General features: G+C 39.8%; 2 protein-coding genes across 7 annotated transcripts in view; both read left to right on the top strand.

Annotated features, from left to right (window-relative positions):
• LOC107735742 (SH3 and multiple ankyrin repeat domains protein 3-like) overlaps positions 1 to 16,332 on the top strand; it is a 119,484-nt gene extending 103,152 nt beyond the window's left edge. For 2 of the 6 annotated variants that reach the window (XM_016547339.1, XM_016547332.1), the window contains exons 14-23: positions 722 to 846; positions 1,043 to 1,178; positions 6,156 to 6,236; positions 7,531 to 7,554; positions 8,428 to 8,552; positions 8,899 to 9,004; positions 9,303 to 10,666; positions 10,929 to 12,025; positions 14,097 to 14,137; positions 16,217 to 16,332. In XM_016547339.1, the coding sequence (XP_016402825.1) occupies positions 722 to 846; positions 1,043 to 1,178; positions 6,156 to 6,236; positions 7,531 to 7,554; positions 8,428 to 8,552; positions 8,899 to 9,004; positions 9,303 to 10,666; positions 10,929 to 12,025; positions 14,097 to 14,137; positions 16,217 to 16,308 (3,191 nt within the window). In that variant the 3' untranslated portion in view covers positions 16,309 to 16,332. Of the gene's footprint in view, positions 1 to 721; positions 847 to 1,042; positions 1,179 to 6,155; positions 6,237 to 7,530; positions 7,555 to 8,427; positions 8,553 to 8,898; positions 9,005 to 9,302; positions 10,667 to 10,928; positions 12,026 to 12,464; positions 12,508 to 12,781; positions 12,830 to 14,096; positions 14,138 to 16,216 lie in introns of those variants that run through there. The other 4 variants (XR_001639506.1, XM_016547344.1, XM_016547362.1 and 1 more) reach the window with 4 other exon arrangements.
• Positions 16,305 to 16,532, top strand: part of LOC107735785 (SH3 and multiple ankyrin repeat domains protein 3-like) — a 1,356-nt gene continuing 1,128 nt past the window's right edge. Inside the window, exon 1 of the mRNA XM_016547372.1 lies at positions 16,305 to 16,529. Coding sequence (XP_016402858.1) covers positions 16,464 to 16,529 — 66 coding nt within the window. The 5' untranslated portion in view covers positions 16,305 to 16,463. The remainder of the gene's footprint in view (positions 16,530 to 16,532) is intronic.

Below are 16,532 nucleotides of genomic sequence, written 5' to 3'. Positions count from 1 at the left end.
TGTGTGTGTGTGTGTGTGTGTGTGTGTGTGTGTGTGCCCAGTCTCTGGGGTGGCACCATCCTGTGTAGGAGTTATGAGTTCCTAATGCCATCTGTTACCCACATGGTGCATTAATATCTCTTACTAATATGTGTGTCAGCAGTCTCTTTATTGCTTTCATAATTCCTATACTATGACTTCCTCAAAGATTAAGAGCAAAACACTTACAGATCTATTTAGACATACAGGTGCATCTCAATAAATTAGAATGTCGTGGAAAAGTTCATTTATTTCAGTAATTCAACTCAAATTGTGAAACTCGTGTATTAAATAAATTTAATGCACACAGACTGAAGTAGTTTAAGTCTTTGGTTCTTTTAAAGTATTCTAATTTGTTGAGATAGTGAGTTGGTGGGTTTTTGTTAAATGTGAGCCAAAATCATCACAATTAAAAGAACCAAAGACTTAAACTACTTCAGTCTGTGTGCATTGAATTTATTTAATACACGAGTTTCACAATTTGAGTTGAATTACTGAAATAAATGAACTTTTCCACGACATTCTAATTTATTGAGATGCACCTGTATGTTTATATTAACAGAAAGGCTCATCAAAGGACAGTCTAATTTTTTACTTTTACTTATCTCGGCAGAATTATGTATAAGTAAGCCATTCACTGACTTCTCAAAGAATCTAAGCACCAGTAATGTGATATTGCATGTGATTCTCTGTGTTTGTGTAGCGGAGACACCCATTGAAGAGTTTACACCCACACCTGCCTTTCCTGCACTGCAGTACCTGGAGTCTGTGGATGTTGAGGGCGTGGCCTGGAGGGCGGGGCTAAGGACTGGTGACTTCCTCATTGAGGTATAGGATTGGTTTGTCCGCTGATATCCCAGATCTTTCTGTATCCACTATTCATCATGTTTCACATATTCAGCACATAAAAATGCACTAATATTTGTTGCAGCTGTGTAATGACATTGAGTCTAGTCTGAGATACTGGGAATGTACCAGAGGGATGAAAAACACTTATGATTTCTCTGTGATTTTTTTCTCTCAGGTGAATGGTGTAAACGTGGTAAAAGTGGGACACAAGCAGGTGGTGTCACTCATCCGGCAGGGTGGGAATAACCTCTTGATGAAGGTGGTGTCAGTCACACGCAAGCCAGAGTCTGAGGAGTCAGTCAGGAAGAAGGGTAAGGTGCTTGTTCACTTCAAACAGAACTGTTCTATCCTAGATAATAAAGGTGCTGTATTTTATTTTGTTTTGTTTTTGTTTTATTTACATTAAATTATTATTATTATATTTTCTTTATTTTATATTTTCCATATTTATTTAAATTTTATTTTTCATTTTATTTTATTTTATGTAATTATAAAAATAAATTATTTTATTTTATTTTATTTTAAATTGTTGAATTTTCCAGCGGTGAAAATGCAAGTATTAATATTATTATTTTTGATTATTTTACATTTTACATTTTCCTGATTTATTTTGATTTTGATTTTTTTATTTCATTTTAAAGTTAAATTGCTGGATTTTTAATTTTAATTTTAGTTTTCCAGCAATCAAAATGCAAGTGTTACAGGGTATGTGACTTAGAAACAAGGTCTGCAGTTTAATATATTGCTTGATTGTAGTTCATATGTGGTGTTGTAGTTGAGTTACATGGAATGTGCTGACTGCTGGTTTTGTTTGTTTATTGTGGGCGGGGCTACTGCAGTCAGACAGAAGAGCTCTTAAAGGCATGGGTTGCTAGGAAACCAGTCTTTGATGCTCTGTACTGTATGTGATGATCAGACAGTGAGAGATTTCTCTCAGCAGGGCGAATCTAGTCTCAAACATAAGCAAAAGAAATGCTGCAAGGATGAATAAAGGAGTCAGTGTAATGGTCATAGCCGATTGTGATGGCGATGGCAATGACTGTGTTTGTCAGAGGAGAAAACTTCAGGAGCATTAACTAAATGACCGGGTTGTTTGTCACAAGGAATTGTGATAACTAAGCAGATTGAAGTGTTTTCTGTGCAGCCTTTCCACATACACACATTTGTGCGTTCCTACACCCACTCAATCGATTAGCAGCTCAATGAGTCTGCCGGTAGAGTTATTAGAACTATAGCAAAACCTCGAATACCAAAGAAGAAGTCGATTCAATATCCATGTAAACTATCCTCACTTTTATCTGCAACTCCCACACACTATCTGAACCCTTCATTGACCTGTGTTTGCCTTTAGTGGATGATGGAACAGCATAGTAAGACTTTTATCCAATACGTCTTACAGTATAGATTGAATCAGGATGGTCGACTATGTTGATCCATCCCTAACTGTAAAGCACTTAAATAAAACAGATAAAATGTAAGTTCTTGTATTCAATTTTTTCCAAGTCTGAATAGATCCATCAGACATTCTTGCTGTCTTTTCAGTATCTCACTCAATGGATGTGTGTAGTTAAATTACTTTATGTTCTGTTGCGTTTTTATTTATTAATTTTATTTTTTATTTTATTGTATTTATTTATTTTTTATTTTATTTATTGAGTTGCTGGATTTCTCACCAAGGAATATTTATTTATTTAGTGGATTTTTCACCAAGGAGTATTATTAATAATAATCCACAGCAATATGCTTTAATGTAGTTCATATATGTTCAAAAATGAGTCTTACAAGTGCAAAATCCATTAACTACACTTACATTTAATCAATGCATTTGGCAGATGCTTTCATCCAAAGCAAATTTTAAAAATCTTTTTTATTTTATTATAATTGTTTTTTTGTTTGTTTGTTTTTTACAAAGTTGCTGGATTTTTCACCAAGGAAAACATTTAACATGCTCCTGAATCAGTTTTTTTATATATTTTTATTTTTATTTTTTATTTTTTAATCAAGTTTGTAGCTTATAAATAAGATCCGCTGCTTAATATATTGCTTAAATGTAGTTCATATATGTTCAACAGCGAGTCTCTTAAGTGCAAAATGCATTAACTACACTTCTATTTAATGCATTTAATTGAAGTTATACACTTGATTGGTTCCTGCATTCCCTAGGAGTCGAACCCATGACCTCGGTGTTGCTAGCAGGATGCTCTAGAGCAGGGTTGTCAAACTCAGTTCCTGGAGGGCCGGAGCCCTGCAGAGTTTAGATTCAACCCTAATTAAACACACCTGATCCAACTAATCAAGTCCTTCAGGCTTATTTGAAAACTACATGGTATGTGTGTTGGGTATTTTATTTTGTTTTGTTTTTGTTTTATTTACATTAAATTATTATTATTATATTTTCTTTATTTTATATTTTCCATATTTATTTAAATTTTATTTTTCATTTTATTTTATTTTATGTAATTATAAAAATAAATTATTTTATTTTATTTTATTTTAAATTGTTGAATTTTCCAGCGGTGAAAATGCAAGTATTAATATTATTATTTTTGATTATTTTACATTTTACATTTTCCTGATTTATTTTGATTTTGATTTTTTTATTTCATTTTAAAGTTAAATTGCTGGATTTTTAATTTTAATTTTAGTTTTCCAGCAATCAAAATGCAAGTGTTACAGGGTATGTGACTTAGAAACAAGGTCTGCAGTTTAATATATTGCTTGATTGTAGTTCATATGTGGTGTTGTAGTTGAGTTACATGGAATGTGCTGACTGCTGGTTTTGTTTGTTTATTGTGGGCGGGGCTACTGCAGTCAGACAGAAGAGCTCTTAAAGGCATGGGTTGCTAGGAAACCAGTCTTTGATGCTCTGTACTGTATGTGATGATCAGACAGTGAGAGATTTCTCTCAGCAGGGCGAATCTAGTCTCAAACATAAGCAAAAGAAATGCTGCAAGGATGAATAAAGGAGTCAGTGTAATGGTCATAGCCGATTGTGATGGCGATGGCAATGACTGTGTTTGTCAGAGGAGAAAACTTCAGGAGCATTAACTAAATGACCGGGTTGTTTGTCACAAGGAATTGTGATAACTAAGCAGATTGAAGTGTTTTCTGTGCAGCCTTTCCACATACACACATTTGTGCGTTCCTACACCCACTCAATCGATTAGCAGCTCAATGAGTCTGCCGGTAGAGTTATTAGAACTATAGCAAAACCTCGAATACCAAAGAAGAAGTCGATTCAATATCCATGTAAACTATCCTCACTTTTATCTGCAACTCCCACACACTATCTGAACCCTTCATTGACCTGTGTTTGCCTTTAGTGGATGATGGAACAGCATAGTAAGACTTTTATCCAATACGTCTTACAGTATAGATTGAATCAGGATGGTCGACTATGTTGATCCATCCCTAACTGTAAAGCACTTAAATAAAACAGATAAAATGTAAGTTCTTGTATTCAATTTTTTGCAAGTCTGAATAGATCCATCAGACATTCTTGCTGTCTTTTCAGTATCTCACTCAATGGATGTGTGTAGTTAAATTACTTTATGTTCTGTTGCGTTTTTATTTATTAATTTTATTTTTTATTTTATTGTATTTATTTATTTTTTATTTTATTTATTGAGTTGCTGGATTTCTCACCAAGGAATATTTATTTATTTAGTGGATTTTTCACCAAGGAGTATTATTAATAATAATCCACAGCAATATGCTTTAATGTAGTTCATATATGTTCAAAAATGAGTCTTACAAGTGCAAAATCCATTAACTACACTTACATTTAATCAATGCATTTGGCAGATGCTTTCATCCAAAGCAAATTTTAAAAATCTTTTTTATTTTATTATAATTGTTTTTTTGTTTGTTTGTTTTTTACAAAGTTGCTGGATTTTTCACCAAGGAAAACATTTAACATGCTCCTGAATCAGTTTTTTTATATATTTTTATTTTTATTTTTTATTTTTTAATCAAGTTTGTAGCTTATAAATAAGATCCGCTGCTTAATATATTGCTTAAATGTAGTTCATATATGTTCAACAGCGAGTCTCTTAAGTGCAAAATGCATTAACTACACTTCTATTTAATGCATTTAATTGAAGTTATACACTTGATTGGTTCCTGCATTCCCTAGGAGTCGAACCCATGACCTCGGTGTTGCTAGCAGGATGCTCTAGAGCAGGGTTGTCAAACTCAGTTCCTGGAGGGCCGGAGCCCTGCAGAGTTTAGATTCAACCCTAATTAAACACACCTGATCCAACTAATCAAGTCCTTCAGGCTTATTTGAAAACTACATGGTATGTGTGTTGGAGCAAAACTCTAGGAATTGAGTTTGACACCCCTGCTCTACAGCATGCAACAGAAATGAACTATCCCTGCAATCAGAGGGAAGTGATGTGTTGCTTATGCCCCTAAGACAGATCCTTACCCTAAAATCAGTTTGTCGATAAGAATATTGTTCTTACTTGACAAAATCACAGTCACCTGCAAAGTTATTGCAGGGTTATTGCATAACTCTGGGGTATGCAAACTACCACACACTCACACACTACTGATGAAGTAATAATAGAGTGTCTGTTGTTAGTTTTGTGGCTATATCCTCCCACACACACATACAAACTCACACACACAGATTCTCACAGTTGAAATGCACAAACCCAGGCCTTGCTCCTGCCAGAGTTGCCATGGTTACTACAATGCATGTTTGAAGTAAGTATTGCATTAGTGCCTTGGTATTTCTCTCCTCGTCTCTCTCTCTCCAGCTCCACTCCAGTCTGCACGGTTGTTAGCTGAAGGAGTGAGGAGTTTTACGCCGATGTTACTGAGACAACAGAAGTGTCTGATTTCCTGGAACTCTGATCGTTTTCTTGTTGCTTCTTGTATCACTGCTTGGGAGTTCATAGCATGCTTTGGACATAGCAGCAGGTTTCGTTTCTGAGAGACAAAGGGAAACTCGGCCACCATTTGGGTTGAAAGAGGCTGAATGTGATATGAAGGATTTTGGGAGACGAGTATTTCTTTCTACCATCGGAGGGCCACCAAGGACGGAAGTTGGTTTCTGGTCGTGCAATTACACAGGAGATGTCTGATAGTTGCATGATTTTATGTTGCATGTCAGAGAGAGAAAGACGGAAGGAGAGAGTTTAATCGTGGTGCGGCTGTGTGGTACCGTGATCTTCAGATGAAGATGGTGAAAAAGCGCTGGCAACTGCCGATGGGCAGCAGCCGTGAAGGCCCCTCGCCACGCCATCCTATTTTCTCATCTACTCCTTGCCTTTCCTCCACAGCGCCCCCACCTCCAAAAAGAGCGCCCAGCACCACCCTCACCCTGAGGTCCAAAAGCATGACCGCTGAGCTTGAAGAACTAGGTAAGACGCCCACAAACAAACACATGCACTATGAATAGTGAATAGTAATAGACACATGCAATGTGAATAGTTTTTCTAAATAGTTTTTCGTTTATAGTTCATCCAAAAATGAAAATTTGCTGAAATGTACTTACCCTCAGGCCGTTCGCGATGTAGATGAGTTTGTTTCTTCAACAGAACAGATTTTGAGAAATGTTGTTCAACAGTGGATCCTCTGCAGTGAATGGGTGCCGTCAGAATGAGAGTCCAAACAACTGATAAAAACATCACAATAATCCACAAGTAATCCACACCACTCCAGTCCATCAATTAATGCCTTGTGAAGGGAAAAGCTGTGTGTTTGTAAAACAACAGATCCATCATTAAGACGTTCAAAACTGACTTCAGACTGTTGTTTCCGGCTAAAATACGAGTCCTATATCCATAATACTACTTTCTCCAGTGGAAAAAGCCATCTCTTCTGACTCAACAAAGAAATATGCACAGACCAAGCTTCGTTTACAAGCGAAAACAGTTCTAAACAGTTCTGAACAAATGTTGGTGGTTTTGATGTAAAAGGACAACAGGGGATTTTTTCACTAGAGGACGTGTTATTATGGATTATGGACATGTATTTTGACTGGAAGCAAAAGTTTAAAGTTAAAATGACTTGATGAATTTGATTCTTACAAACTTGCATCTTTTCACTTCACAAGATGTTAATTGATGGACTGGAGAGGTGTGGATTATTGTGGTGTTTTTATCAGCTGTTTGGACTCTCATTCTGACGGCACCCATTCACTGCAGAGGATCCATTAAAGAGCAAGTGATGTAATGCTAAATTTCCAATGAAGAAACAAATACTGTAATTTACCCTATTGAAGGGCTGCACGTTCTTGGATTCAGTGTGCACTTTTTTAAGCTTATGTGCACATGTAGATGGACATTTTTGGGCAACAGGGTTTCCTTCAAATAGTCAGATAATCATTCAGATAATGAAATAGTCAATTAGGAAAATAGATCGTTTTACACATCCTATTCCCCCAACACATGCACACACACTTGGATGCAACATTTTCTCTCTGTGTTGCTCTTTCTTGTTTATTTATTAACTATGTCATCTCCCTCCTGCAGCCATTTGGGCTGTTCAAAACATCAGCTGTCTTTTCCTCTCTCACTCAATCTGTGCTCTGCGTTTACTGAATTCATTACACATATTCACACTCACGTTCACACACTGAAACACATATCGACAGACATTTGCTGCTGTGAGACTTTAATGGAGAAGTGTTCTGTACATTTATTTCATGCTCAGCCTCTGCAAGGAGGAGAAGAGGAGGTGAGTTACACATTGAGGTTTTTAGAATCCAACAAAATCACTGAAGTACGCAACATGTGTATGCAACCATCTTCACCTTGCTCATGTTGGAATATGATTTATTTAGCTCTGTTCCAAAACCTAGTGAGCTGCCAGTATTTATAGGCATTCCCAACACAAAGGCAGTAAAATTGTGTTCTCCTTTAAAATATCTTGTTTTGGATGTCCCATAATGTTTTGAAAAAACTCAAATATTAAAATTGCTATTCTAAATGTAACATATATTGATTAAATTATTCAAATAAAAAAATATGTGCAAAAATGTAATTGATTAATGATTATTTCATCCAGTATTTCTGTGCAATGTATTTTTCATGCTTATTTGAATTTAACAGTATTAACGTAGCAACATGTGCTAACGCCAAATTGGAAATCTATTGTGAGTTCCACTTCTCATGTGCTTCACACAAGGAATTCTATTTGTTCCAAATGAGTCACTTACAAGGTTCTATTTCCGTTAGGATGCTGCCTTAGGGACTGTTTACACAGGATGCATTCTTGCCTCCATCTGTGATGTTTTTTAATTGTTTTTCTTTGCGAACATGCACTAATGTACGAATGTATCCTGTCTGTGGCACTGCTCAAGTAGACAGTATACAGCCAGGAAGGTCTATGGGTTGGAACCGAGCTTGTCACATACAACTTTTGCCATAAAATAAGGAGCAATGATGCATTGTGGCATTGTGTTAATGTCATTAACATTTCCATTTCATGTGTACTTTGTCTTTTTTTATTTCAAAGCATGTGAACAAATGAGATCCATATGGCAAACTGATGAGCACTATTTGTGTGGGTGTGTATAATGAACATGGTTTTATATGTGTTTCTTAACAGAAAGGCTAGATGAGATTTTGGCCTCTCAGGAGACAGTACTGAGGCCAAAGGTAGAAGCAGACTACAGAGCAGCCACGGTGAAGCAATGTCCTACCAGTCGCCGAATTACACCAGCAGAAATCAGTGTAAGATACAGTATGTCTGCACACTCAGATGATCAGAAAGTGTCCTATTTTAGCAGCATTGACCCAGATACCTTGTATGTATACAGTGGAGTTCAAAAGTCAAAACGTTTCTGTGTTTTACATTTATCAAACTGAAAAACTGGCTCTATGCAGGTTTAATGGTGGTCTAATGTACCAGCAGAGTTTTGCTGTATACTAGCATCCAAAACACAGCTTACTCTATGCTGGTCCTTTCAGCAGGGATAAAGCTTCTCACAAAAACAGTAGCCAGTAGAAACATTTTGTTGAAAATGTGCCAAAATATTTGTGCTTGACCCTTTTAAACATAAATGTTTTCTTTGTGCAGTCTCTTTTTGAGCGGCAAGGACTTGCTCTCCATGGTGCTGTACACCCAGCGTTGGAAAAAGCCCACATGCAGCTGCCAAAAAGCATGGCTAGAACAAAGTCTTTTGGTAATTCTTCAGGAATCTTTTACATACACTCCTCAATTAAGCTCCTCAATTTGAAATAGCAGTAAAGTGCTTGGCTTTGTTCTAGTTTCTTTTATCTATCTGTCCTTTGATCCTCAAATCTGAATGCAATGAAATGCAGAACTTTGACACACAGTAACATTTGTAATGCCAAGAATAAGAGGAGTTGTTAAAGGAAAGAGCAAAGATCAAATCTGTAAAATATTGCATACTTGTTCATCATCAAAGCTCAGCCAAACCAAAAATACATTTTTATAGATCTGTCTGTCTCTCCGTGCAGGAGCAACTGAAGAGGATCGACTGTCTGCCCTGGCAGCGGAACACAGGTTTCCGCGGAGCTCCTCCATGACGGACAGCCTGAGAGACAGCCATAGTATCCCTCCACCTCCTCAAACGGCTCCCCCACCTCCCCCATCGCTTTACTATCTAGATACTGGACCCCCTCCTTCGTTCTGCCCACCCCCTCCTCCTGGCCGCATTCACGACCCCAGCCGTTCCAGTTTCAAACCAGGTTCTGAACCAAGGCTGCACGTTTTGCCACAGACAATGTCTGCTGAGCTGTTTGAGCCACCTCGCCATGCCTCCCACATGGATCGGCAGAAAAAAGCCCGCTCCATGATCATCCTACAGGACTCCTCCCACCTTCCCGTGGAGCCTACTGACATCCCCAGGCCAGGTGCTGTTTCAACTCCACCTGAAAGGATCAAGCGGAAAGGTCGAGTCATTGATAACCCCTATGCCAATGTGGGCCAGTTCAGCGTGGGCCTGTTCACACCGAGCAAGCCACAGCGGAGGAAGAGCCCACTTGTAAAGCAACTGCAGGTGGAAGATGCTCAGGAGAGAGCCTCGCTAGCACTGGCATCCATCCATGCGAGAGAGCACTCTCCCTCTGGGCGCCTAGCTGCCCACCATACCAGCAGGGCTGATTTCTATCAGCAGCAGCATCAGCTGTTGCAGGGACGCAGTCAAGCTCACGCTGAGGGACTGTTGCAAGGAAAGGGACCTTTCGCTGCCGCCATTGCTGTTGCTGTGAAAGACCGGGAACGTCGTCTGGAGGAGAGGCGGAAATCCACAGTCTTCCTATCAGTGGGCACTATGGAGGGCAGTTCGGCACCACCCCCAGAGGCCCCCTCGCTCACACCATCCCGTTCGGTTGATGAACGAATGCTCACACGTGAACTTGGTCAGTTGCCTCCTCCGGCCTTGGCGTTGCGTCCCTCTCCTGGGGGCACCACCTTCATTCACCCACTGACAGGCAAGCCCTTGGACCCCAACTCTCCATTGGCACTTGCGCTGGCCGCAAGGGAACGGGCATTAACCTCCCAGAGTCAGTCCCCTTCAAGCAGCCCTGAGCCCAGAACTAAACATGAAGCTGCTGGAGGGGTGCTGTACATGGAGACCCAGACCAAAGAGGCTGAACGGTCAGAGGGTGAGTTTGCCTCACCTCCCTTTTCCCCTGCAACGAAAATAATTTACGAGACCTCTGCCCCCACCAGCAAGATTCAGTGGGGAAGTCCCATATCCACTAGGAAAGAGTTAGAAACAAGGACAGAAATGAAGGAGGAAAGGAAAACTGAGGACAAGAAGAGTATGATCATCAGCATCATGGACACATCCCAGCAGAAAACTGCTGGACTTATCATGGTCCAACGAGCACCATCTCCACTGTCTCCAGTATGTCCACACTGTCCTCGGAAAGCGGCGAGCCCACGGACACCTACACCACTCACGCAGATGGCCAGACGTTCATTCTTGATAAGCCGCCAGTGCCTCCAAAGCCAAAGCTCAAGTCCCAGCTCAGCAAGGGCCCGGTGACATTCAGGGACCCCCTGCTTAAGCAGTCATCTAGAGTATGATCATCAGCATCATGGACACATCCCAGCAGAAAACTGCTGGACTTATCATGGTCCATGCAACGAGTAATGGGGAGGCAGTGGGGCCCAGCCCAGAGCACAGTGTCCCCTCACCTAAGGGGGCATTGTCAGAGAGCCCGAAACCCATGTTGGCCGAAATAAAACGCGCTAAGTCCCCTGGTCCCGATGCTCCTTTGAGATCCACCCCACCTCCAGCCACAGCTCCAACTTCCCAGCCACCTCCCAGTGCATCCTCAGATAAAACCCTGGCACAGGGTAGTTCTGAGGAGGACGTGGAACCCTATACGGTCACATTGCCACCTGCCATGCTGTCTTCCAGTGATGAGGATACACGTGAGGAGCTCCGTAAAATCGGTGTGGTTCCTCCACCGAATGAATTTGCCAATGGCATTCTTGGAAAGACACCTAAAACTGCAGTACCTCATGCTCCTACGTTGGCACAGACAACCACTTCTGCCCTGCCCTCAGCTCCACCCCCACCCCCCGCCACTCCAGCAGCAGTTGCCGCAGCAGCACAGGTCCCCGCTAGCAGTGGCCCGCAAGCAGCCTCAGGGAAGCCATCTGAGTCCCACCTGGGCCCAGAGTCTGCTGCTGACTCCGGGGTGGAAGAGGTAGACACTCGTAGCTCCAGTGATCACCACTTGGAGACCACGAGCACCATCTCCACCGTCTCCAGTATGTCCACACTGTCCTCGGAAAGCGGCGAGCCCACGGACACCTACACCACCCACGCAGATGGCCAGACGTTCATTCTTGATAAGCCGCCAGTGCCTCCAAAGCCAAAGCTCAAGTCCCAGCTCAGCAAGGGCCCGGTGACGTTCAGGGACCCCCTGCTCAAGCAGTCATCCGATAGCGAACTGCTCTCACAGCAGCACGCGGCTGCGCTGGCTGCTGCTGCGGGAGCCTCAGGCCCGGCCAGACCCCGCTACCTCTTCCAGAGACGCTCCAAGTTGTGGGGGGACCCCGTGGAACCCCGTCCGCTTTCGGGGGCAGAGGAAGGCAAGCCCACTGTGATCAGCGAGCTCAGCTCACGGCTGCAGCAGCTGAACAAGGACACACGCTCACTCGGGGAAGAGCCGCTTGGAGCTTCACTTGACCCCGGAAGGAAATCACCCGTGGTCGGTGCAAGGTAAGGTGTGAATCCTGGAGAAGACCAAATGCAAATCAACTTTGCAACCAAATCAAAACTTTGACCGTTTCTAAAGCAACATTGTAAAGAGAATTCAGAGGTTGGTTGTTTGTACTGCAAACGTTTCCTATTAGTTAAATGGCAGTGAGAACACTGCAATTATTTTCCCGTATCTGAATAACATTGTTTAATCGAAACTGATGGTTTGTGTTTAGTAATATCAAATAAAATTAACATAAACAATATATTAAACATCCTCATGAAAATGGTATCTCAAAAAATACCAAAGAACATCACCTGTGTCTGTCCAGAGTTTCACAAGATTTAAAGAGCAGTATTCTTTAACTTTTATTTAAAAGAAAGCTAATCCAGAACCTTAAAATTTCTTACTCATTAAGAAGCATTAAGTGTTAATGTTTAACATGCTTTCTTCATTGAGACGTTTGGAGCCCCAGAACTATCTCAGCATTGGACGACCACTGGTGAGTAACGTAGAACGGCCTCAGGCTGATCTTACAGCTCTACCATATAAGCTGTAGACAATAGTTAGAATGATATAGACTTTTCTGTAGATGCACCAATAACCAGAGCTACAGGGACAGTTTGAGTTAAAATAATTAATTGGAATAAATAATGTTTTATATAAAAGCTCAAGAGGCAATGTTTTTCTGTCTTGATTTTTTAAAGCACCAGCTACAGTATATACTATTTTGCTTATATCCTCAAATACAGCTGAAGTCCTTTATATCCCAACAGATGTGACAAGGACATGGAAGACAGTAAACCTTAGCTTTAGCAACTAGGGTAAATCAAATGTCATTCATTTTATTTTCTATTCTTTAACATCCACTAATCCCATATTCAGTCACTTTTGCTGACATTGTTCTGGGTTTTATTAATCACTTCTGCAGGTTCTGTGTTCCCTTGTCCACCCTGGCAAATCAACCAAAATCTGTTTTGGTCATCGGTTATGACACCTTTTTCAGTTTACATGAAGTGACTTGAAAAAACATTCTTGATGACATGCAGTAGGGTGACTACATTATGACATTAATTAAATTTTATGCATGAAGCACTTCTTTAAGTCCCTCTGTCTTGCCATTGGGGTGTTCACAAGGTAACAGATGGCCTGAGGGCATGCACCATCTCAAGCTTTGACCTTTCACCTTCCAAACTCTGTTACATCTAACTCAGTGAGCTTATCCCCTGTGGCCTGCTTCTCTACGGCACTGCGCTAGCAGTATGTATGTGGGTCCATGTGTGACTGATGTTTTTTTTTTCTTGCAACATCATATGATATGAATGTGTTTGACCCATGTTAAGCTACGTTACTTCTTAAAATCGTTTGTCTAACCCTCAATAAAATTCTTTTAAAACTGGATTCTATTTAAATTAATTATACCAGCTGAAAGTTGTCATTTCTCATTGGATAATCCAACATAAAACCAACATAATCATCGCAGTGTCATCATAATAATAATATTTCATTCCTCTCAGTCTGTGTTGTCGTTCTTTTTATTTCTCTCCATTCAAACATGCTGTCCAAGCTTACTGTGCTCGCTAAGTGTTTCATTTCTGTAGTTTTGTGACACTTTCATCCTTTAATCATGCTAACACAGTGATCGCTCCGGCTTCATCTTAGAAAAATGGTTGCACATGTAGTATTATGCATTGTTTATTTTTCATGCATATTTGTTAATTTTGCTAAATTTGTGTTTCATTTGACCAGAATGGCACCTTACCCCAGACAGATGTAATGAAAGAAATGCTATATTTAATTCCACATCATCATTAATAAATGATGTCTATATGTGCACGTTCCACTATTGAAAGCTGACGTCTGGGGCTAGCTGCGCTCTGGTCTGTGTCGCTACGTTTGGTTTGCATTCAATTGACATTGTTGAGGATGTGAAGTGTGTGGTGTTTGTTTTTGTTCTGTCATGGACTGATGCTAACCAACCGCTCTCTCTCTCCCATTGCCCCTCACTCTCTCTCTCTTTTTTTCCATCTCCCTCTCTCCCTCTTTCTCTCACTCTCTCTCTCTCTTTGCATGCTACGCTGCTCTGTCTAGAGCTGAATCTGAGGCTAAGCCCAGAAGAGCCGGGCACCTGTGTAAGTGCGCATGAATCATTTCATCTCTCTTTTTTCTTTTTTTTTTCTGTTTCCACACCCCTGAGTCAAGCCCTGATCATCATCCACCATTCCTCATCTACTGACACACCTAATGCTAATTTGGTCAGGCCTCTCTCAACCCCAGCTTTTCCTTGTTTTTCATTGGCTGCTTAATTCTCCTCACACTCTAAAAAATGCTGGGTTAAATGGGACAAACCCAGCTATTGGGTTGTTTTGACCCAGCGGTTGGGTTGTTTTGAACCCAACCGCTGGGTCAAAACAACCAAATAGCTGGGTTTGTCCCTTTTTAACCCAGTGCTGGGTTTACAAAGGCAAAAGGATTTGATCAATTTAAGTATAGGACATTAGTTTTCGTTTAGATTTTTCATAGACTGCTTTTACAGACATGTTAGGCAATGATCAGAGCTTGCACCTATATTGCTAAATAAGTTTTGTTCTCTTCACCCAGGGTGCACAAGTATGGCTGAATGGCTAGCCACGTAAAAACAAAATATAACTGCACTTTCACTTAAGCTTCTTTTATTATTACTCTTTTGGCGAGTAAAAAATTCAAATTATGAATACTATATTATTATACATATATATAAAAAATATATTACATTAAGTAATTTGAATGTTGAGATGTTATGCATGTCTACACATCTGTCTTCTGTTATTTCTCATGTGTTGCATGGTAGCGCTTTCAGTGTTCTGCTGTAGTGCTCATAAAATCGGTGTAAATCTGTCCATGTTTACATTTCATTCAGATTGCAATCAAACTCACGTAACACCTCAGTCATTACCATTGATTGTAAACGGAGTAATTACTTCTGATCTTCGTTTCATTGCTCACAGAGGCAAGTTTTAAGTGGAGAGCGAGTTTCTTCTGCCTAGTACAGTTGTAGCATGCAGAAATAAAGTTGATTAACACTTCAACTTTATACACTGCTTTTAAAACAATCTTTACGAACTTAATAAATTAATGAATTTAGTGTCAAAAGCTGAAATTAAAAATTAAATTTAATATAGATATGCATCTGGTCAGTTGCTGTGCATTTAGTGTGTTTCTTTTGAACTAAATTGCATTTAAAAATACATAATCTTAAATTATTTAAATGAAGCTTTTTGTCAAATTTTCTTAAAATATCTAAACATCTTTGATACAAGAAAAATTTACTTGAGAAGCAACACAGCATAAAATGTCTTACAGCACTGGATATTTTAGTAACACTTTACAATAAGGTCCCATTAGTTAACATTGGTTAATGCATTAACTAACAATGAGCAATACATTTGTTACAGTATTTATTAATCTTTGTTAATGTTACAACTGTTCATTGTTAGTTCAATTTAGGCTTAGGTCCATTAAATAATATTAACAGATACAACTTTAAAATTTTTATAATGTATTAGTGCTGAAATTAACATAAATACCTCAAATTAAAAAATGATTTAGAAGTTTAGATGTTTGTGTTAACAAATGTAGTTAACTAATGTTCACAAATGAAATGTTATTGTAAATTGTTACCAGTATTTTTACTTAATTTTACCTTGTTAATACTAAAAAATAAATCTGGCAGTGCAGTAAGAGAAAATACATTTATATTCAAGACACAATGAATGAAAACAAGTTTTAATATTATATGTGGTTTGCTTCACAATAAGTTTAGGAATTTTTAGATATTTTCACTAGAACGTTTTTATATTGTAAATAGGGTGAATTTTGATGTCATGTTGACCAAGGAAAACTTTACATTTTAGTTGTATGACTGAACTATATAAATTAAAAACTCTTGGGGAAAAAATCTAATTTAAGATCCTCCTTGATTTTATGATGTATTCTTTATCTTTGCTCCACAGCACTTCTACTATTATGGCTAAACGCATTAATTAAGCATCTCACTAACACGAGTTGAATGAGTTTGCCTCAAAGAGTGCAGAGTCCTAACATAGCTGATGCTTTCACTAAAACTGGGCGAGAAAGAGCCACTGAATCTGCTGTTTCTCACAAAAAAAAAAAAGTTGACTTTCATTCTCTGTCTCCTTCCTTTTCTCTTTTCTTCTGTTCCCTACTTCCAGACTCTTCAGCAGTTTGGGGGAGCTCCATACTATCTCTCAGAGAGGCTACGGCACCACCTACACCATCAGACCAGGCAGCCGCTACCCAGTGACCCGACGGACACCCAGTCCCGGTTCCCCGGACCGCTCGGATCCTCTGGGACCCATCCGGGGCTTCGGCCTGGCCACTTCTCCCATCACACCCCCCACCATCCTTAAGTCGTCTAGCCTCAGTCTCCCTCACGAACCTAAAGAAGTGCGTTTTGTCATGAGGAGCTCCAGTGCGCGGAGTCGTTCTCCCTCGCCCGCCCCCTCCCCGGGCATGCCCTCCCCCCTG

This window comes from Sinocyclocheilus rhinocerous, unplaced genomic scaffold (assembly GCF_001515625.1).
Source record: "Sinocyclocheilus rhinocerous isolate Xijiao unplaced genomic scaffold, SAMN03320098_v1.1 scaffold942, whole genome shotgun sequence".
Lineage (NCBI taxonomy): Eukaryota > Metazoa > Chordata > Actinopteri > Cypriniformes > Cyprinidae > Sinocyclocheilus > Sinocyclocheilus rhinocerous.
This window is presented reverse-complemented; position numbering and strand designations above follow the sequence as displayed.